Source organism: Sminthopsis crassicaudata, chromosome 5 (assembly GCF_048593235.1).
Source record: "Sminthopsis crassicaudata isolate SCR6 chromosome 5, ASM4859323v1, whole genome shotgun sequence".
Lineage (NCBI taxonomy): Eukaryota > Metazoa > Chordata > Mammalia > Dasyuromorphia > Dasyuridae > Sminthopsis > Sminthopsis crassicaudata.
In genome coordinates this window covers 48,450,684-48,473,727 of record NC_133621.1, presented here as the reverse complement: position 1 = coordinate 48,473,727, position 23,044 = coordinate 48,450,684, and the positions used below count along the sequence as shown (strand labels likewise).

The following is a 23,044-nucleotide window of genomic DNA, read 5'->3' as shown; positions in this document are numbered from 1 at the left end:
TGTGTCTGTGCGTCATATAAACAGTTCAAAATTGTACATAGGAAGATTTCAATGAAATACTTTCTATCATTGCTGTTGTTCATCCTTCATTTTTGAAGAGGACCAATGACATCACAAGGTGATGTCTTGACTTGGACATGAATTGGATTAAAGCAAGGCAGAGTTGTACAAAATTGTTAGCTTCAATCTCTCCTTCCAGAGACATCAAAGTCCAGTGACAAGATAAACATGAAGATGATTGACAATGACCTGGACTATTGTGGATGACCTTAAGAGTCTTTGATGATTGGAACCTGTTTGAGCTACCTTCATGGCCACTGAATCAAATTGATCTCATATATTCATTCTGCTGGGGGAAATCTTCACATGGTTGGGATACATATCTCCCCCTTCCTTCACCATCATATTTGAGTACCGTTGGCAGTACCGTTGGCAAGAAAAAGGAAATAAATAATTGTTGAAGAACTGATGAGAGTCAGACACTCTGGTGGAGCTGGTGCAACTGTGAATTTATCCAAAAGTTTTGAAAAGCAATTTGGAAAAATACACCAGAAGTCACTAAATAATGTATATCCTTTGAGCCAGTGATAGCACCAAAAATAGTCAAATAAAGGAAAAGATCCATACCATGCATAAAAACACACAAAGAAAGAATTAAAAGAAGAATATCAATGAAACATTACAAATACACAGAAAGTAGAAGTAAATTCAGAAGACACATTCAAGATAGCTTTATTATTGTTGTTATAATTGTAATATACACTTTGAAAACTATATATAAGTTCCATTTCACATATAAACTTTCTATTCTTTGCACATTGAAATGTTCATATTAATTGATTTTTAAGATCACAGTAAAAAAGGGAATTTCCACAGAGAGAAAGTTTATGCATCTTGTGCATAAATTTATTAGACAGAATGGCCCAATGGATATAGCATCAAATCCCATTTCAAATATTTACTAGATCTTTTGCTCGGGCAAGTTACTTAATTTCTCTGTGTCTCAGTTTCCTTATCTCTAAAATATGATCCTGTGATCCTAACAATGTAAGGCAAGTCATGGCAGTTGAACAATGGTTAAAAAAGAAAAAAAATTGGAGGTGCTTTAAATTACTATTGATCAGAGAAATGCAAAATAAGACAACTCTGAAGTACCACTACACACCTTCAGATTGGCTAAGAGAATAGAAAAAATAATAAATGTTGGAGGGGATGTGGGAAATGTGAGACACTAATGCATTGTTGGTGGACTTGTGAAATGATCCAACCATTCTGGAGAGCAATTTGGAATTGTGCCCAAAGGGCTATTAAACTGTGCATTGTTTTTACTGGGCTTATATCCCAAAGAGATCTTAAAGGAGGAAAAGGGATTCACATGTGCAAAAATGTTTGTTGTAGCCCTTTGTGTGGTGGCAAGGAACTGAGTGGATGCCCATCAATTGGAGAATGACTAAATAAATTATGGTATATGAATGTTATGGAATATTTTTGCTCCATAACAAACAACCAACAAGAACTGATGCTAAGTGAAATGAGCAGAACCAGGAGATGACTTTACTCAGTAACAACAAGACCATAAAATGATAAGTTCTGATGGACGGGACTCTCTTTAGCAATGGAATGATTTGGACCAGTTCCAATGATCTTATGATGAAGAAAGTCATCTGCACTAAGAGAAATGATTGTAGGAACTGAGAGTGGATCACAACATAGCACTTTCACTTTTTTTATTGTTTGCATTTTTTTTTCTAATTTTTCCTTTTTGATTTGATTTTTCTTGTGTAGCAAGATAATTATATAAACAAGTATGCATATATTAGATTTAGCATATATTAGATTTAACATATATTTTACCATGTTTAACATATATTGGATTACTTGCCATCTGGGGGAGGGAGAAAAGGGAAGGAGAAATTAGAACATAAGGTTTTGCAGGGGTTAATTTGAAAAATTATCCCTGTATATGTTTTGAAAATTTAAAAGCTTTAATAAATAAATAAATAGAAATTTTTAGAATAGATTGATTGCATCATTTTCAGGACTAATACAATAAGATGAACAATGACATACACAAAATAGTTTTTTTAATGTTTTATGGAAACATTTTATATATATATATTTATATATATATATATATATATATATATATATATATATATATATATATATATATATATATATTTGCTGTATTTTGTAACTCTCAAGAACATCAGACTCTCCTCTGAGCCATGGCAGAGAAATGAGATTTTTAGACCCATTCAGCAATTACTCAAAGAATGGTTATAATGCACAACTTAATTTATTGCTGGAAATCATGTTGTGTGTTGAGCAAACATTTTCATCAAGCAGCTAGACATTGCAAATTATAAGAGAGAAGGCTATGCTTTCATCAATAGCTATTAATTGTTAATTTAAAAAAAAAGTAGAAGAGGAAAAGTTCTTTCTAATAATGAAAGTGTCATTTTGGCATTAACTCTTGTGTCTGGTGACTTAAGGCATTAAGCTGGGAAAAAGCATGTCAGGAGGTAGTAGATTCGCTCTCTGTTTTAGAAAGCAGAGCCTGTTTATAAAAGTGGAAATGTATGTGTAACATAAGGGGCATTATTTCTAACAAGCTTACTTATACCGTGTATGGCACCATGGAGAGTTGGAAAATAAAGGAGTCAGCAGTAAAGGGCACTGGTGCCCTCCTAGCGCTGTGATTAAGTGCCTGGCTGAGGCTTCCACGTGTTTCTGTAGTTGGATTTTTTTTTTTTTTTATTCAGTTTGCAACACAAAGACTGGTCCCACAAGAATAAAATCTTGTCAGCTGCCTAGTGTATCACTCAGTTGGACGCAGAAAACTACATCTCTTCCCTGTGGGGTGAAATCTAATAGTATGTGACTTTTTCTAGTTATCTTTTTTTTTTCTTTGTTTTTTTTTTTTTTTTTTTTTTTGCTCATAGTGCATGTTTGCATGTATGGAGGAAATTTTGTTTTTTTGGTGATGATCAGATGAAATTTAAATTCAATGCCTGGCAATTAAAGTCCTTTCTTAAATTTTTCAAATGTTCCCTTCTCCTTCCTTTTCCCCTTCCCTTTTTCCCTAAGGTAAATATATTATTAGATACTCTCCATTGTGGTCCTTATATCTTAACCTGGCTGATTTTTATATGCCCTTTATTCTTTTACTTTACTTCTGCTCCTGTTCTTTTGCTCATGAGCTAAATATATCTTGAACATTGTCTCGGTATTTCAGTAAACATTCATACTCAATCTTTGGTCAACAAGCATTTATTAGGCAATTATTGTGTATCAGACACTGTACAAAGTATTTGGAATATGAAGAAAGGTAAAACTAAAACAAAAGAAAAACAATCAACAACAAAAAGAATACACAACATACTCATCCATGCTTTTTTCAGTAAACCACTTGTTGATATCATTCCTGATAATTCTGTTGACAATATTGAGAGTCATGGATGGAATGAGAACATTCATAAGGGATTTTTGAATTGACCAACTGGCTAGATTCAAATAATTTTGATTAAAGAATTAATATAAAATGGGAGCCACCTCCTGGGCTTATGTACTTGTCTTGTATCACATTTTCTGATGAAGGTATTGTGGTGTTACCAAATTTTGGATCTGCAAGAAACTGAAAATGGAAGCTATAAAGTAGGTGATGGAATTTACATCTAGAAATATGATATACCAAAGCAATAAAATAAATGTTATAAAATGAAATTAAAAGGAATGAATTTTAAGAACCTCTATTCATTGAAGGATAAGCATTTTTAAATTCTGCAAAAATCATAGCATGTCCACATTCTTAAAAGTTTTCCCAGAAGGTAACAGTCACTCAGTCACTGCCATATGTATGTGTGTATACACATATGTATACATACACATTATATACATACACACACATGTATATGCACATATATATATATATATATATATACATATATATATATCAACCTAGATATACGTGTGTGTGGCTTTGCCAATCTAAGTTGATTTTTAACCCTTTTGTATCCTCAATGTTTAGCAAAATTTCTGACAGTCAATAATTAACAAATGCTTGTTGATTGAGTTGGAGAGATTTTTAAACCTGGCATAAAACTCTGATATGTAATCACTAAGCATTTATAGAGTGTCTGTTATGTGCTAGGCACTGGAAATAAAAATAAAAAGAAGGAAACAAGCCTTTTTGTGAAGGAGTTTACATTTTCACAGGGAATGGTACTATAGCTGCTACTCACACACCCAGTTGTCATAAGTAATCTTTTGCCCAGAAACACAGCTCTGGATTTCTATAGCTCCTGCTTGGGTTCAGTCTCTCAAAAATCTCTCTTTGACTTGTGCCTAGATGAATGGCATAATTTGAAAAATGTATATTTTAAATTACCTTGAGGGCAAGAATAAGACCAAAAATCAAAGAATTTCCTTGTGATCCTGGAAAAGTTTTAAAAGTGACTTTAAGGAGGATAAAAGATTTGGGCATATAATATTAAATTGTGTTATAAAATATAAGCTTCCCAATAGTTTTTATTGTTTTTTCAAGTTTACTTTTGTACCTCCAAGAATTAGCACAGTGCCTTGTTTATAGTATATAGTAAATACTTAGTAAATAGTTGCTGAGTTGGAAGATGCCATTCAAAATTTTCTGACTGTGAAGGACATGATGTCACTAACAACAACCAAAAAAAAGTTGGGAGATGGTTAAAAATGAATAAGAATCAATCAATCAGTTAACAAAACACTTACAAAGCATTTTCTGTGTGCATAGGGCAGATGTATAAAGAAAAAAGTGAAATCAGTTAATAGTTAACTCAAGGAATTGACATTTTTATGGGGGAGGGAACATGCAAATGAACATAGAAAGCAGATGGAAGATATCCTTAGCTTCTGTAGAAAGTGGCATTTGAGCTAAGCCTAGAAGAAAGCCAGGGAATGACAATAAAGGCCAAAAGCCAATTGAGTATTAAAAGTCAGGGTCAAGAAAAGAGTGCCATGTTTATACAGGGGACTTTTGATAGGCTCAAATTTAAAATAAACACACAAAAAGAAGAATAAATAACCCAGGCAAAATGTATGATATGCCTCATGACAGTTAAAAAAAAATCAGCATGACAGAGACTGCAAAAACCAATGGGAACCCAGAGGTATTTTAAGATACATAATCTCCAAATAATAAAGTAGGCTAATATGTTTAATATATATATTGAATTACTTGCCATCTAGTAGAGAGGATGGAGGGAAGGGAGGGAGAAAAAAATTGGAACAACAAGGTTTTGCAAGGGTGAATGTTGAAAACTATGCATGTGTTTTGAAAATAAAAAGCTTTATCAATTAATTAATTTATTTATTTATTTTCTGAGGCTGGGGTTAAGTGACTTGCCCAGGGTCACACAGCTAGGAAGTGTTAAGTGTCTGAGACCAGATTTGAACTTGGGTCCTCCTGAATTCAAGGCTGGTGCTCTCTCCACTGCACCACCTAGCTGTTCCTCAATTAATTAATTTTAAAATTTTTAAAAGATAAGAGAAGGCTTCTGTTTCTCCAGGAGGACATTACTCTCCAGCAGGAATGGTGGCTCGATTTCCCTTTCCCAACATTGTTGTGACCATCTGACTGGCTTGTTTTCAGCCACATGCTATTCATCAGTCAGAAAGTATTTGTTAAGTGTAGGTTGTTTGCCAGGCTTCCTTGTCATGATAATCATATGTGGGAAAAGGGGGATGCGTTAGCAACTGCTCATGGTCCCTCGAGTGTTCCCTCTCCAGTGTTCTCTATAGTAGCAGCTATATTCCCTCTCAATCAAGATTGTGCAATAGCCTTTGATCTCATTTTGGCACCATAGGATTGGGCAAACAGGGCCAGTGAGCAGGGCTGGGCTTCCTTCCTTCTTTACTTCTCACAGGTTCCTACCAGGCATCTTCTACCTGTCTCAGAGAAGTCCTAAAAGGATCATCAAGCTTTTTCTTCAGTCATAATCTGCTCCTGTTTCTTCTACTCTCACCTTTTTGCTAGTAACACAGGGTTACCTCAACTCCCAACACAGATCCAGAGCCATCATATTCTACTTAGAGGAATAACTTTGGTTTCTAAATACCCCTTACTATCTCCCAAATTTCCTGTCCCTGAGGGAATTTTCCTTCCAAAGACAAGACTCCAGTGGCCCTTCCTTATGCTATGGTTATGGCTTTAAGTTATGGCTCTCAGAGAAGTATAGGGATAGTTCCATAGGACTCTGTCCTAGCCATAAATATTTGGAGCATTGTGCCCAATTGTGGTGCTATTTTAGGTTATACTTTGGGACAGATCCAGAGAAACATAAAGATACTGCATGAGGACTGGCTGAAGTGGAGATAGATTAGCCTGTATTAGTGTAGTTATCTTAATTACTGAGAGAGACTGGATTCATTAAGCAACAATTAAGTCTGACCAAACCTATTCTAGCACTTAGTATAATCCCCATCACATAAAAGGAATTAAATAAATATGTATCAATTGATTAACTAATCTTATTTTCTCTTTTAGATGAGATTATTAGATTGCCACCAGGGGAATGCCTATGTGGATTTCAGCAAGGCATTAGATAAAATCTTTCATTATATCCTTATGTAATAAGTTCAGAAATGCAGATGAAATAACAGATGGTAAAAAAGTTATCATAAAAAGTTTAATGGTTAACGGACCACCATCAACTGTGAGGTAGGCTTCTGAAGGATAGTGAGAAGAGTGTTAAAAACTGAATCAGGGAAATGTAAATTGAGATCCTTGATTTTGAAACTTATTAGATGCATAACAAGCGCAGTTCACTCCTCTGTAAAATGAGCGTAAGATATTTATAAAACTTACATTATGTTGTTATTGTGAAACTTAATTGATATACATAAAAGTGCTTTGTTTCCATTAAAGGGCTATGATATAAACATTAATTATTATTAATAGTAGTAGTAATAATGATAGAAGTTTATAAGACTCTCATGGTTCTATCCTCCTTTAAGTTTTATCAAGATATTCTGATATGCAGATATAATCAGTGATGCTGATAAAAGTGAATCACTAGAGCTCAGGAATTCTGAGCCAGGCAGGTATCTGCACTAAATCTGGCACCACTTTGGGTGGTCCCAGGGAAAAGGGGATCATCAATATACCTTATGGGTACAAAGTAGCCTAGCTCCAAAATAGAGAAGTTCCCATGATGATCAATTGGGCTTATGAGTGGCCACTTTCATCCCTTCCTGGATTAGTTAGAAAGAAGCAATATCAACTTCCTCTCCAAAACAAACAACAAATCAATGACTTAAATGGAGAATGATCATTAAATGTGTGGATGGTTTGAAGCAAGGAAGAATAGTTAATAGATTTGTATAGCTAAATTCAGAATTGGTTGAAATGTTGGGTCATATATAAAAAGATACACTTTTAAAATGATTTTGGTTTTAAAAACTCTATACAAGCATAGGATAGAAGAGAAAGTTGAGTAAATGGCTATTCATTTGAAGGATTTGATTAATTATAAGTTCAATAAGAGTCAATGATGTGATATTTCAGTGACTTCAATGGAACTGTAATCTAGTCCCTTTCCCAGCAATAAGATGATCACTCATCCGTATCTTTTCTTCCTATAAGACTCTTGTCCACATCCTCATAGTGATCCTCCACTGGGGATCCACTTATCATGCTGAGGGCCATCCTTCAATTCTCTCAGATACTGAAAAATACAGTTGAGATCTGTCTTTTGTCTGTCATTCTTTCTATATTAATTCTTTTTGCTTTTTCCATTCAATTTATATTTGTGATCAAATGCCTTTAAGCTAGATCACCTAGAAACTTTTTTCATTAGAAATATGAGGCATCCTAGTCATGTTCATTTCAGATTGTTCACAACTTCTCATCCACAATCTCAATTCTTCAGAGACAATGGAACTCCATGATTTGCAGCTCTATGATCATTGGAAAATTATAAATGTAATTAAGATTAGCTTTTTATTTGGGGGGAATTTGGCATAGTGTATAATAGCTTGGTCCTGAAGCTAGGAAGACTGGAAAAAGGTGGATATGTGGTCTTGAACAAGACCACTAACTTTCTTGGCAGGCCATACAACTTTTGAGACTATAAGTTATAGGGAAGTGACAACTCATATGGGTAGAGAGAATTTCTGCAACATTGAATTGCTTATATCAATAAATTGATAGGTCTAATCCCCTTCATTGTCAATATGCTATTTCTTAAAATTATAAGCAGCATATCCCTTCCCAAAGGCAATCCATCTTGTTTTTTATTCATTCCAATTCACTGTCCATGTCTAGTGTTGACCCCCGATATATGTAGAAATGGACTAGTTCTGTAAGTTATCTATGAAAAGGAGGGCTTTTCTGATACAGATAAAGTTAGATGGACTTTTTGAGTAATAAAAAATCTCTGTAGTGTTCTTAGGCTTGATATTAAGAGGAGCATATGGGGAACCTCACCATCTGTAGGGGATCTCTCTCTGACATTTTCTGTCCTGTACATCCTACTCAAAAATAGAAAATATCTATGTTGAGTATCATTCTCCTTGTGTAATAAGAATCATATTGGTAATTAAGGTAATCGAAGAAAGAGCCTTAAATTGAAGTTTTTGAGATATTCTTTTTTGATTTTAGCATAAGCATGGAAGACATTTTGGTAAAGGACAGTTCTTAAGACTTCTACTACTTCAAAATAGTAAGCAATAATAATAAATAATTCAAAAATTTTTCTTTGTCATCAAATAAAAAGCACATTAAGGTCTTATATTTATGTAACCTTTAGCTGATTATATTTCTCTGAATATATACTATGTTTCCATAAATGTGATTGAGTAGGGTTTCTTAACCTTAGTCCCTTGTGTTGTCTAATGGAGGTTCAGAACCTCTTCTCAGAATAATGGTTTTAAAAGCATTAAACTGTGGGGCAGCTAGATGGCACAGTAGATAGAGTGACCTCAGGGTCAGGAGAACCTGAGTTCAAACCTGGCCTCAGACACAACACTTTCTAGGCAAGTCACTTAACTCAAATTGCTTCAGCAAAAAAAGAAAAAAAAATTAACTATAGTTGAGGTATTAGCTCAGCTCAGTTATTTAGAACTGGACAAGATGATAAGCTGGGTTTTACAAATTTAAGGATGATCTATTCTTCTCTAAAATGCTCATCTTTATATTGCTGTCTTATGAATGGAATTTTTAAAATTCAAATTTTAAATAGATGAACTATAGATTCAAGTTGGATGTACTTACTAATAATTACTGATACCAAAGCCTACATGACTGTAGTGGATTTTGATGTGTAATTGATTTTCTCTTAAGTCCAGTATTCTCATTTGTAGAATGGGAACAGGGGAATAGCTTATATGGTCTCTAGGATTTCCCCTCGCATTATTCTCTAATGTCCCAATAATTTCTCTCTAATTGCTCTCGATCTGGATATTAAGTTATAAATAGCTTATAGCTAGTGTGTGGGAAGATAGAGAAAACAAAAACATACCTTAGTTAATGAGTAGATGGAACTGATTTTCAGGGGTTGATATAAACTGTTGCAATAGCTGTAAATAACATATTTCCCTTATAGCTTTGAAGCAGGCATCCATGGGGATTATTTTGGATATTTTCTCTTTACAGCAATCTTGTGGACTTGGTCTTGTCTTTCTTTCCACTAGTAAAACAGCTGGTCTGACATAAGTCTCCACCTTTTTTTCCTCCATAAGAGCTACTTAGAAATATTCAAGACCGACATGCTTTCTGAGAGATCCTCCTATTATTGTAACAAGCTTTTAAAGGAACTAAGAGCAATGTGAATAGCTTATGGATGAAGGATAGGTAATACATGTTTTCATTAGGTAACATCAAAATGGGGTCAAGACCTTGAAATGGAGATCATGGAATTGATAGTTTTCATTTTTGCCCCTAGGAATGCCTTTCTGAACAAATAAAGCTCCTATTTTAAATAGGCTTACCCTATTTGGACCCATTTTCTCAGCATGAAGTTAATATTTCAAGATCTGAACCATAGCACTTGCATAGAACACATTTCTTCTACAATTGCTAGTTTTCTCTAAGTCTGAAAGTAAATTACCTATTAGAATTTCAATTGATAGAAGCCTGGAACAGCCAATTAGAAATAATGGGGTGCCTTTGTGAGCACAATAACTTTTTAAACATCCCTTGTTATAGAACAAGCAGACCAAATATAGTGTCTTTATTCTCAGGTCTGATAACCAGCATTCAGGAGAAAAGAGGGAATGCCCGCCCTGTTTGTCCTTTATCTGTCTTGCCCTTCTCTAAAAGCAAAATCATTGGCTTTTAACTATTTTAACTCATCCATCACCATAGGGATCGACAGCTCATGCTTTGCATGTTAGACACTGGAAACATAACTCTATAGAAATATAAGAAAATGCACATACGGACATAAATGGAGAATATATTTTCAGTCACTTTTTTCAGACAAAAATTGAACAATGTCTAGGTCAGCTTCCCTAATGGCCACCTACTCTATTAGATAACTCTTACAAATGTTGGATATAATAAATGGCTCCTAATTGAGTAAGTGTCATCAGTAAGTTTCTTGAAAACTTAGCTGCATGACATTTTTCATTGATTTTCCTTATATTAGAAAATGAAATGTCAGGTACTATTAATTGCATTTTCACAATAAGCAGTTACAGCAGGAGTAACAGCTAAATGAAAGCACTTCCTGTCTAATGCACAATGGATGTATTCATTTAAATGTATTCAATTTAGATGAATGTAACATGTCTATATTCATTACCATTATACAGATCTGTAGGCTGAATTGATGGGGTGGTAATTGCCATCTTTATAAATGAGACAGTATTGCAGGTTTCCGGAAGAAAACCCATTTTGGTTTCACATCTCTCACTCCCACACAGTAGCATATTCTATAAGCTCCCTTTTTTTTGCACAGACATTTACCTTTAATTTCTTATTGGCCAAAGCACTGAAGATAGCATCTCTTCACCAGCCCAATATATTGGGTGCACAATTTTGAACAGCAATTTGCTTCTTTAGGGCAGAGAGGACGTAAAAGGAGAGAGGCCGAATAGTTCCATAACCAATATTTTCTTTGCCAAGGGCAATTAGCAGATAATTCCTAACACAGTAATTTGTACATAGTAATCAGTAAATAAATGTTTGTGGATTGTTGAAGTGGAAGAAGTACGAAGTATTTCTGGGATGAAAATGCTATGGTGGGCAAGGAAAGGAATCCTGAGACACTTGTTGAAGCTCTTGCCATGACTGTAGAGTGGCTAAGATAGGAAATGTTACTAGAGGGATGCTATCAATGAACCTGAAATTATCTATCATAGCCTGCCTATATTCCAGCTCGTAAGAGTAATCTATTTATTATGGGGCACATTTCCCCAATCCTGAGATGTTCTTTACCCCCTTACTACTAATGAAAGAGAATAGAAGCTGTCCTCTGATAGGTGAAGTCTCTATCCTGATTAAAAAGTAAAATTGTAAACCAGCTCAAAGCACTTCTGCTCTTTCACTACAAAGTATGTATTTCAAACTTTCCAAGAGCAGCTCCAATGGAGTGAGTCTAACAGCTTTTAACAGAGATCTCAGTTATTCTTTGCAGCTCAAAGGAGATGGTCCTAGTGCCATGGACATGGGAGTTCATTTGCCTATCTACAATTTATTGTTACATTGCCTGTTAAACAACTCAGGGAAGCAATCCTTGACTTGATAAACTTGTATGATGCAGCATTGTATTTGATCAATAAGCAAGCAGGAAATTATATCTTTCTCCCCACCCCACATCCACCATGGCAGACAAGCATAATTAAGCAATAAAGCAATAGCTGCTTCTGTGATTATCTTAAGGTACACCTGGGAACTGCCTCACACCTTTTCTAAAGTGTCTTTCTGGTGGAGGAGCTGCATATTAATTTATGCTGAGGAAGATGATGTTGGTAGGAGAGAATGCTGATGAACAACGGTTTCAGAGCAATGTATATTTCTCAAAAATAATCTCCTATGCTTACCCTCCACCAATTAGAGAGTGCCTCTGATTTATGTGGTTACATAAGCAAATGCTAAACATTTAATTGTCAGTTCATGGGCAGGGGGTTAAAAAAGCAAAGCCCTGGAAACTTGCCGAAAAGTCAGCAATTGTACTTTCAGTCTCAGAAGGAAAAATAAACTGCCACTAAATCCTGCTATCCACAGAAATTTTCACCTATCCATCATATGTATATGTACATGTGTGTGTTTTGTGTGTGTATATATATGTATGTATGTATGTATACACACATATATAGTGTGTGTGTATACATATATACATACAATTATGTCATATGTAGGTTCAGATTTAGGTATCATGATTTTCCCTGCTGTTTAGGGAATCATTATTGCTAGAACAACAGAGATTTATCCCTTTCAAGGCCAGAAAGTCTAGTCACTAGGGACAAAAGATAGACCTGAAATAAGTTGGAAAATTAATGAGTAGTTTCCAGTTCTGTGTTCTCAACTCAAGCAAAGCAGGGAATGTGTGGTTAGAGAAAGAATGCTAAACTAGGAGAACATCTGAAGTCTAACCCTGACCCCAACCCATTATTTACTAGTTGTATTCTAATAGCCAAAACCCTTTAGATCTCAAGTTCTGATGTTCCTCATGAATAAAACAAGAGGGTTGATCAGAGGTTTTTTAAGACCCCTTCTGGATCTAAAGTTTCATGGTTCTGTTGGTTTGAGAGAAAGCTCCTCATCTGAACAGAGGTTTACCTTCTACATTGGATGATGGATGGCAACTACAATCAAGGTAACTCAGGTTCCATCACATCAGAGTCAGAGGTAGAAGGACCTTAGCAATTATGAAGTTCACCCCTTCCAATCAACAGAAACAGTGATATTGAGACTGTGCAGTAGGAATGGGACAGTAAATATTTAACAAGTGACTCTCTTGGGGGGGAGGGGGAGTTCAAACAAACAATTTAAAATTTAATCTGAATTATTAACATTTTCATAAGTCTAAGAATTCAACAAAGCAATAAGTCAGCCCCGATTTGTAGTGCTTGCCAATTTCTATGGTATAAATGCTTACACTGAAAATTTAGCAATGAGTTTTCTGACCCAGCTCCAGTATCCTATTGCTTTAGGTCACAAAGGTAATTAGTTGTAGATTTTTAACCTAGTTTTTTTCATCCTCCCCCTTACCAACTTAGGCATACCTTATTGGGAATGAACTATTACTTAATTATGAATATAATATTTTATTTCAAAACACATGAAAACCATGACAATATTTCTTGAATTCTTTGAACATTGTTGTATTTTGCTTCTTTTATACCACATTTTCTACAGTGTCTGTATTTTTATGTTCCAAATATTTTTCCAATTTAAAAATTACCATACCCTTGGTGAGAATGTCATAAATTCTAAGTTCTGCCTTCTATGGTCTTTATTTATTTATTTATTTTTAATAATTGAGAGCTCTAATTTTCAATTTATTTGATTCCTTATATCTTCTTTTGATTCCTTTCTTTGTTCTTTTTTTCTCCCTCTCTTCCTTCCTCCTTTTTTTTTCCTTTCCTTCCTCTTATTTTCCTTCCTTCCTTTTTTTCTTCTGGAGTTACTTGCTGCTGCTGTCCTACAAGCCTTAGATTCCTTAGAATTATCTATTTGATCAGGATATTTTGGTTCATTTTCCTCCTTTTTTCCTTCTAGCATAATGAATTTCTTTCTCAATTTATCTTCTAACTAGTTAGCATTTTACTTTTTTTTTCTTTTTTTTTTGGCTTGATTTTTTAGAACCTTTTCCCAATTTCCATTGCTTTTCTCTTAATTTCCTCCAAAATCTTTGACCCCTCCCCTCTGTTCATTATTGCACTGACTTCCCTAGGTAGACTTCCTTAGCCTTCTTGAGCTAAGTCCTTTCCTAGAGTAAAATGTTGCAGAAGAGAAATGGGTTCTAGTTCTAAATTTCTCATCTGCTCTCTCTCTCTCTCTCTCTCTCTCTCTCTCTCTCTCTCTCTCTCTCTCTCTCTCTGTCTGTCTGTCTGTCTGTCTCTCTCTTTCCCCCTCTCTCCCCTCCATGCCTGCTTTGTGTGTATAAGATCAAGCAAGTTTTATTGGAGAGCCAGGGTAATAGACCAAGCTAGATTATGCTCAAATTCTTGAAGTAGTCCCTTGAATATAAGAGTAAAAGGTCAAATTTTGGCTTTTATGTAAGAAATATGAATTCAATCCTCAAAGCTCTGAGCTGGTATTACTATCAAAGAAATATGAAGTACAGAATTTGATTTCCAGTTACTTCAGTTTCATAATCTAAGTACATATTCAGTATCACTGGAAATGATAACTCCACCTTGTATCTCTGAAGGCTCCAAGGGACTCGGGAGATTTCATAATTGTTTAGAAAAATGTGATTACTCCTCTTTTTCTCTGAGTAAAGAGAAGGATTAAATAGCATTTATCCTGTTTCATACTGAAGAGGCTGAAAAACAGCATTGCAAAGGGACTTCCGGAGGTCATTCAATGAGTAGAATAACCCCAAACTAAAACCTGATACAGTATCAGAGGCTGTCAGAAATTCTTTCTTTGTCTATGTGACTTGATACTTTGAAGAAAAAGTGAATAATTCAGTCAAAGATCTTATAGTTCTGTTTACTCAATCAACAATCTTTTGTTTCTGTGAGACTGTGGGACAAAAGACTAAATCCTGACTCCACTGTGTGTGAAGTTGGTCTCAATTTCTTCACCCATTAATTGATAGGATTGTACTAGATGTCTTCTAAGATTCTTTCTCTTTCCAAATGTATGATTTTATAACTATCAAATCCCCTGCATAGAAAAACATACTTTTTTTTTTCTAACCCTACTCTTCCAAACATTAATTGTGAAATATAATGACTAGAGAATTCACACAAAATTGCAATAATGAAAAAGAATCACTATTACCAAATCATTTAAAATTAATTTTATTAAGAAAACTATCAAACTAATTGAATAATCCATTTTTCAACCATTCTATGAGTCACTGAAAATGCTTAATAAAAAGTTTTAATTTTAAATGATTTACTTATGTTAATATAAGCTACTAAAACTGGTCTTATTTAGTAATTAGTGAGAATTGTTTGAAAGGACTAGATTGAAAACAACCCATAGGTTATTAATATCAGAGGAATACATCTAAAAATTTCATATTTGGAAAGCATTATTTTATCACTTTCCCTTTTATATTGTTCAAATGAATGATACAGCCAAAAAATTATCATACCCACATCATGGCCAAGGCACTATGCTAGATATTAGACATGTAGAGACAAAAATAAAATAATAAAATCATATATTTATGAGAAAATTAAAAGGAACATTTTGTCCAACCCATACATCAAAAGAATTAACAATAATAGTGGTCACCCTTGCCTTCATTCTACTGGTAAGGAAAAGGTCAGAGACTTACATTTTATTTGGGAACATGAAATTCTCTCTCATTTTTATCACCTTGGTTAGTCTATCAAAAATTGAATATCAGAGTGGAAATCTGTCCACAGAAGAAATATTATTTTAATTTTTCTAAAATGGGTACCCTAGGAATGAGAAAGACTTGGTTCGTCAAATACATACTGGTCATGTTGTAATGCCAGAGAAACTGAGTCAAGATAGAGATTAGATAATTTTTAATATTTTATTTAGAGGGAGAGACTGGACTGGGGGCAAAACAGGATCCATGTTACCCCCAGTGACTAAATTGGACTTGTATCTCAAAATATTCAGCAGGGAGTGAAGAATTCCAGGGATTCTTATAGGGCTCCACCAATCAGGAGAACAAAGACAGACAGGGGTTGAGCATTGGTGAGTGGGAACTTCCAGGAATGGAACATAAAAGTGATAGGTTGGGGGAAAGGAAGGATCATAAGTTCTGATAAATTGGGAGGCTAAGAGCCACTGAGTCTGAGATAGGAGATATACCCCCAGATCTGACATTAACCATCTGTATTTTATGGCTCTATGGAATTTAGTGGTCAGCGTTCCCAGCCCCAATTATATCAGTTCTAATGGTCAGGAAGGGAGGTTGCCATCAGAAAGATTGAGGCAGAACCATTCAGGGAACTGAGGCAGAACAATATGATCACATGTCAAGTTTACAGTGGCCTGTCAGTGGCTGAGGACATTCTCTATGAGTCTAAGTTTTAGATGAATTGTCAATATTCATGGTTGAAATGATTCTCAACACAGAGAATTTTCCATGCTGATAAAATCATAGATACAAATTAAAGTAGATAAATAAATGGATGGATAGACAGATAGATTAGTTAGATAGAAACATTAAATAGATAGGTAGATAGAAAGTTAAACAGATATGGACCTGAACAGATTAATGGATGTTTCCTTGCCCTGGTTATATTGTAATGCTAGAATATACTTTTTTCCCTCTGTTTTTCTTAAAATCCTTTGTTCTACCTTTTATATCAGGTCTGTCTTAATCCTCTCACCATATAACATTAAATCCTTATATCTTATATAGGTTTCTAATATTTTTATACATGAAAATGTTTGTCTCTTAATAGAATGTATGCTCACTGGGGGCAGGAACAGTCCCCTCCCTCCCCCAAGACTTAAGAAAGCCAGGAGGCTGACATGAGAAGGGAGAAAGTTCCAAGAATGATGAATAGCCAATGAATATGCATGATGACAGAAGAAAAAAATATACTGGGAGAAGAAGAGCAAGTGGGTCAGTGTTACTGACTGGATCATAGGCAAATAAAGTGTAAGGAGATTGAAAAGATGGGAACCAAATTATGGAAAAATTTCAAACTTTATAAAGAATTTTATATTTGATCCTGGAGATGGTAGGAAGAAACTGGATTTTGTTCAACAGGAAAGTAATGTGTTTAGATTTGTGCTTTAGGATTATCAATTTAATTGCTAAGTGGAAGATGGAGTAAGGATGGAGACTTTAGCTTATTCCATGTATGAGGTAATGAGACACTGCCTGAGAGTAGAGTCATGCCAGAAAAAAGAAGGGGGCACATAGAAGCAGTGGGACCAAGTGGTGGGAGATAGCTGATTAAGATGGTGTTGTGATCTGACTCATATCCCCATCGTCCTGGGTTTGTAAAAAAGTGAACTTCAGAAGGTGTTTCTCAGGATCTGTTGCTTCTCACCATTGTACAAATCCTTATTACAGCTGAGTTACTCATTCAGCTAATTATCTGAGATCCAGCTTGTGTAAAACTCTATCAAGAACTCTAACCAGAACCTCTGTCTTTGCAGGATGATGCAGAAAAGGAGAAGACCACAGCCAAAGCTCTGGAAGATGTCAAAGCCAACTTCTACTGTGAGTTGTGTGACAAGCAATACCACAAGCACCAGGAGTTTGATAATCACATTAATTCTTACGACCATGCCCACAAGCAGGTAAATGGGAATGGAGTATAACTGCCATGTTTTACTAACCCGTTCAAGGCCACCAAAAAAGTCACCTAACTTTTTAATTACATGAAAATCTATGAAGAAAATACTGTCTTTGGGTTTGATTTTTCTAATCGCATGTCAAATGTTTCCAAATAGGTGCTTTAGCTATAAGGTGTGATGTAATAACTCAACAGACCCTAAAGAAGTTTAAAGTTTAAGGGAAGTAGAATTATATTTTAGAACTCTTCTTTCTTGTGAAGCTTTATAACCTGGGTTCACATAATGGCTATAAAATATAAGAAATAAATATAAGAAAATATAAAATATAAGAAAAATCAAATGTTATTATCAAATTACTAAATATGCTAATTGCTTAAAGCAAAAGCTAGAACTTCCAAAAATAAAAATGGTTTCTATGTAATCTCTCCATAATTATTATAAATATATATAAGATATGTAATATATATAATCCTATATAACATAATGCAAATTATATAATATAAAATTATTATAAATATATATATCAAAAAATCAGCATTTTGAAGTAAAATCCTTGGAACCCTTGTGCTTAATATGAGTTTATACCCCAATTCTGCCACTTCAATTCAATAAATATTTATTAAGTACCTACTATATGCCAGGCACTGTGCCTGAACTGAAGAAAAAAATAGTGAAAATTAGTCCCTGACTTCAAGGGGCTTACAATCTACTGGAGGAGATAACATACAAACAAATGTATACAAAACCAAGACATAAGTGGGATAAACAGGGAAAGCACTAGAATTAAGAGTGTTTAGGGAAAAGCTTCCTATCAAAGGTGGGATTTTAGTTGGGACTTTAAGGAAGCTAGGAATGTCCGTAGTTGGAATGGAGGAGAGAAAACATTTAAAGCATGGGAAACAGCCACAGAGAATGCCCAGAGCTGAGAGATGGACAGTCTTGTTCATGGAATAGTTAGGATTTTGTCACTGGATAGAAGAGTATGTATTTGTCTGGGGTGTGAGGTAATGGGGCCAGAGATCTAGAAAAGTAGGAGGGGGCTAGGTTATGAAAGTCTTTGAAGTTCAAGCAGACATTCCAGGAGCATTTATTTGCTCCTGGAGGCAATATTTATTTTATTGAGTTTATTGAGTAGAGGATGATATGATCAGGTTTGTGTTTTAGGGAAATCACTTTACCCAGTGAATAGAGAAAGAATTAGAATGGGGAGAGATTTGAGGCAGGCAAACCCATTATCAGATTCTTGTGGTAATTGATGCATGAGATGATGAGGGTCTGTATTAAAGGTGTGGAAGTGTCAGAGGAGAAAAGGAAGGAGCATATTTGAGAAAATAATATTATGCTACCTACCTCACACAATTATAAGGATAGCACTTATACTACTATACTCAAGAGGGGCAGAAGTCCCTCATTGCCCCATACAAAGCCTGGTTCATCTCAAATTAGAAAAAACAACTGTCTCAGCTCCCCATTCAATTAGTATATAAAACTGTCTGTCATAATACAAAAAGCCATTTGCTTTCAGCTTCTCCACACATGAGACTAATCCCTATAATCTCCATTTGTCTCACAAAAGGATTTGTTTTCCCCTTCAAGTAGTTCATTTCTGTGTCAGGATTCTCTCAGAATTCAAACTGGTCCATTCTTAAAAATATGTGATTGTGTACTCCCCATACTGGTCTGCTTGGAATGATTTCGTCCTGTTTCAATGTCTGAATCTAGGGGGCAGTGACCTGTGATCTATAGAAGGAATTTAGTTCCATTAATAGGGATAAGCTGGGTGGTTGGATTCAGGTCATGCTGTCTGTTATTTATTATAATTTTCTCCTGTTCCAGTCATGGCCCCAAATAGCCATGGGTTGGGTCTAGTTGAGTGTTTGAATCAGAGAGAAATATGAAAAAAATGATATTAACAGGCTGGACTATCTTGTCTGTGAATTTCCATTTAAAACATTAGCAATGGATGAACAGAGCATGGCAGAACTTAATGCCCACTAGTACCCAGGTGCCAGATAATGGTTCTGCTTCTAACCTGCTTCCTGGCTCCACATCAGCAACTCACATTCAATGACATGGGAAACACAGGACTCTAACAAAGCAGCAGTCATGGAGCCTGCCATGTTCCTTAACTTTACTCTGGGATGCCTCAATTTGTAGCATTTGTCTGGTCTTGTGTCTCTATGGCCTCTTAGAGTAAAAGGATAGAAAACTTCATCCTAGAAGGAATAAGAACACAAATGACCTTCTGTCTATGTTTAGAATGGAATTTCATAAAGGAAATATCTCTACCTGGTACTGTGATTCTTGTTTTCATTCATTCAACAAATATTTATTGATTGGCTACTGAGATCAAGGCACTATAATAAGCAAGGTAAAAACATCTTCTTACATTTGGCTTCTTCTGTATTTTCACATTTGTTGAGTTTTATTGACTTTCATGTAGTTCAAGCTGATAACATGAGTTGAATTATTATTTGTACTAATTGGATGAAAACCAATCAATGGAATTTTGACATTAAAGATGATCCTTGTGGTTGTAGGAGATAAACTCTCACCTGATACAGGGATTTCCTGTACATCATTTAATTCTTCTTGAATAACTTCTAGCCAGGGGCACCTTATCATTTGAGAGCCTAATCCATCTCATTACTGGAAAGCTCTAAGCAATATAGGGAATAATTTGTAACTACAAGAAATGCAAATAGAAGGAATGGAGGAAGAAAAAAGGAAGGAAGAAATGAGGAAGGCAAGAAGGGAGAAAGATATAAAGTTCTTTATATTTATTATTTTAAATAGATAACCAGTTGAACTTCATTGCCAGTTGTTAAATATCAGATCAATCCAACCAAACTGTTCTCTCAGACAACAACCTGGAACAGCAATGAAATGACAGATAACAAAAGTAATAATTTATTTTTGTAATGTGTTTTAAGATTTGTAAAAGCTATATTAGCATGGAGATAGATGGTGTAAATATTAGTGTTACCATTTTGTAGTTATGACAATGGAGAATTTAAGAAATGATGATTTTTTCAGTTTACATGGGTTTCCATGTGTCAGAGCTTGGATTCTAAAACAGTATCCTGACCGCAAATAAAGGATTTAGGTGGATGAGTGGATAAAGTGTCAGATCTGGAGTTAGGAAGACTCATCTTCCTCAGTTCAAAACCAATCTCAGATACTTACTAGCTATGTGATCCTGAGCAAGTCACTTTACTCTGTTTACCTCAGTTTTCTCATCTGTAAAATGAGCTGGAGAAAGAAATGACAAACTACTCTAGTATCTTCTGCACAATGGGAGTCAAAAAGAGTCAAACATAACTGAGACACAACTGAACAGCAACATAGATAAAATACTCTGGAAAGCTCAAAGAAGTTGTGAAGTTTTTTATTTTACTTAGTTTACTGTCTTGCAAAAAACTAATACATAGTTAATGATGAATAAATGAATGAATCACAATATTAGTTATCAACATATCATCTTCTTAGCCTTAGACTAGATTTAGACCAATACTAAATACTATGATTTAAAAGCAGTGGAAATAAAAATCTGCTACTGATACTTGGCCCAGAGTCTATGAACATGTTTCTATTCCCTAACAATTTGGATTTGTTAATTTAGTTTCTTCCTTATGATTCCTGAGAAATTGCCCAATCTAGGTATAAAAATTATAAGATCTGTTATATTTGCTCATACCCAGAACTATTAATTCTTGTACATAGACAGTTTTACATAAGTTCAGTTTCTATAAAAAAAATTAAAAAAATAAAAAAATTCCCCTATATTTTTCTAGGTATAAAAGGTCTAGTACCGCCATAGAGCTATATTTCTTCTTTTAGTAGCCCAATTCCATCATTAATATCTGCTATATAATCAAATACTTATACGTTTAATTTTTCCCTGATAAATGTTGTATAATATCAGTTAGTGACCCTATTGATTTATATAAAAAACATTTTGAATATATTCTCTTTTCTTGTACTCTGAAGATGTTAAAAAATTATTTTTGCCAATTTTTTTCCTCTATTTCATTCAACATTGCTTTTAACCATGCCCAGTTCTCATACAGTAATGACTTATGTTTTGTTATAGTTCTATAATGCCTGAGTTGAATGTTACACCAATCTTTTACCATATAGCAATAGTATTTCTCCTACCATTATTTAAGATTAATTACTGTTGTATTCTACTTCTATGATCTTGGTTTCCAAGATTTAATTTCTTTGAGTACCTATAGGTGTAAGGATCTGGAAAAAGCCCTTGACAATCTATATAAAGTTTAATCTATATAAAGTTTAATGAGGGTAATAATTTTATAACAATGGAATGAACAGAACCCATATACTAAAAGCTATGGAATTTGCATAAGCTCTTCAGTGATATGCTTTGGTGATAAAAGTTGATAATACATTTACTGTATTAACCCAATTACAGAATCTCAGATTCAAAGGGACCAAAGAGACCATTTAACCTGTGACTGACATAGAATCCTTTCTCCAATATCTTCAACAAGCTATCTTCTCATTTAGGTTGAAGAGTTGAACAGAAATTCACTGAATAGTAATATAGAAATATACTGAGGCCATTTATATGTTGTTTCCAAGTCAGCAAGACAATTAATGAATGACCTTAGCTGAGAGAAATAAGAGATCATTGTTGGCTGAAGTAGTATTGGATGATTTCACAGAAAAGATAGAAGTTGAACTCAACTTTGAAGGATGAGAATGATGTGGACAGGTGAAGATTTGGGAAAGAATTCCAGGCAGAAAGCAGAATGGGCATGCTTCTGGCTTTAATTTTATAAGTCTATCTCTAAGAATAAAGAAATAAATCATCAGTGAACTATTAATAGAATATTACATTTGATCATCTATTCCTAGATGTATGATCATAACACTTACTTCATTCTCCTGTTACTTCCACTGAAAATGGATACATTTTATGTTCTAATTTTGACTTGCCTTTATAGTAGGTACACTTCTACTGTTTTTTTCTGAACTCAGATTCATTTTCTTTCAACTTTAGAATAAATTCACCTGCTTTGTCCTCCCTCTAATTTCTTACTATATGATACTCTTGGGAGATGGAGGGCAGTGGCAAAAAAAAAAAAAAAAAAAAAGATTTCTTGCTTGAATCTTTAAATTTCTGTACTTTGTCCCTCACTGTGGATAGTTTTATCCCACAGGATTTCAGGAAGATAAGCTTTCAGTCTTCTGAAATGTACTTGACAGAATTGCTTTATAGCAAATAATGGGTTTTCCTTTGTTTTGTCCATTTAGATTAGTAGTTTTATCTTGATGACAAATTTATTTAAATTGCCATTCCTGATCCAGAAGGTCATCTCTTTTTTTTTCTTTTTTATCAATTGCTCTTATCTGAGAATACAATACTAACTAAAAAACATTCCTTACTTTATATTTGATTCTTTGATGAGGAAAAGGAAATAAAGTGCTGTGTATTCCCTTCTTCTAAGGATTCATTCCTGAGATAAATTAACTTTACCAAGCTAATCATTCAGTGCCAGGTGAGGAAAAGGAGAAATTATCTTTTAGAGGTAAGTAGTTTTCGTTAGGGAGGATTTTCAGCTTTTGGCACTAAAAAATTAAGTATTTTATGACAACATAGAGGAAAAAAGTGTTGGATCTGAA

General features: G+C 34.4%; 1 protein-coding gene across 1 annotated transcript in view; it reads left to right on the top strand.

Annotated features, from left to right (window-relative positions):
• ZNF804B (zinc finger protein 804B) overlaps positions 1 to 23,044 on the top strand; it is a 562,419-nt gene that overhangs the window by 472,848 nt on the left and 66,527 nt on the right. Inside the window, exon 2 of the mRNA XM_074266595.1 lies at positions 17,255 to 17,398. Within this exon, the coding sequence (XP_074122696.1) occupies positions 17,255 to 17,398 (144 nt within the window). The remainder of the gene's footprint in view (positions 1 to 17,254; positions 17,399 to 23,044) is intronic.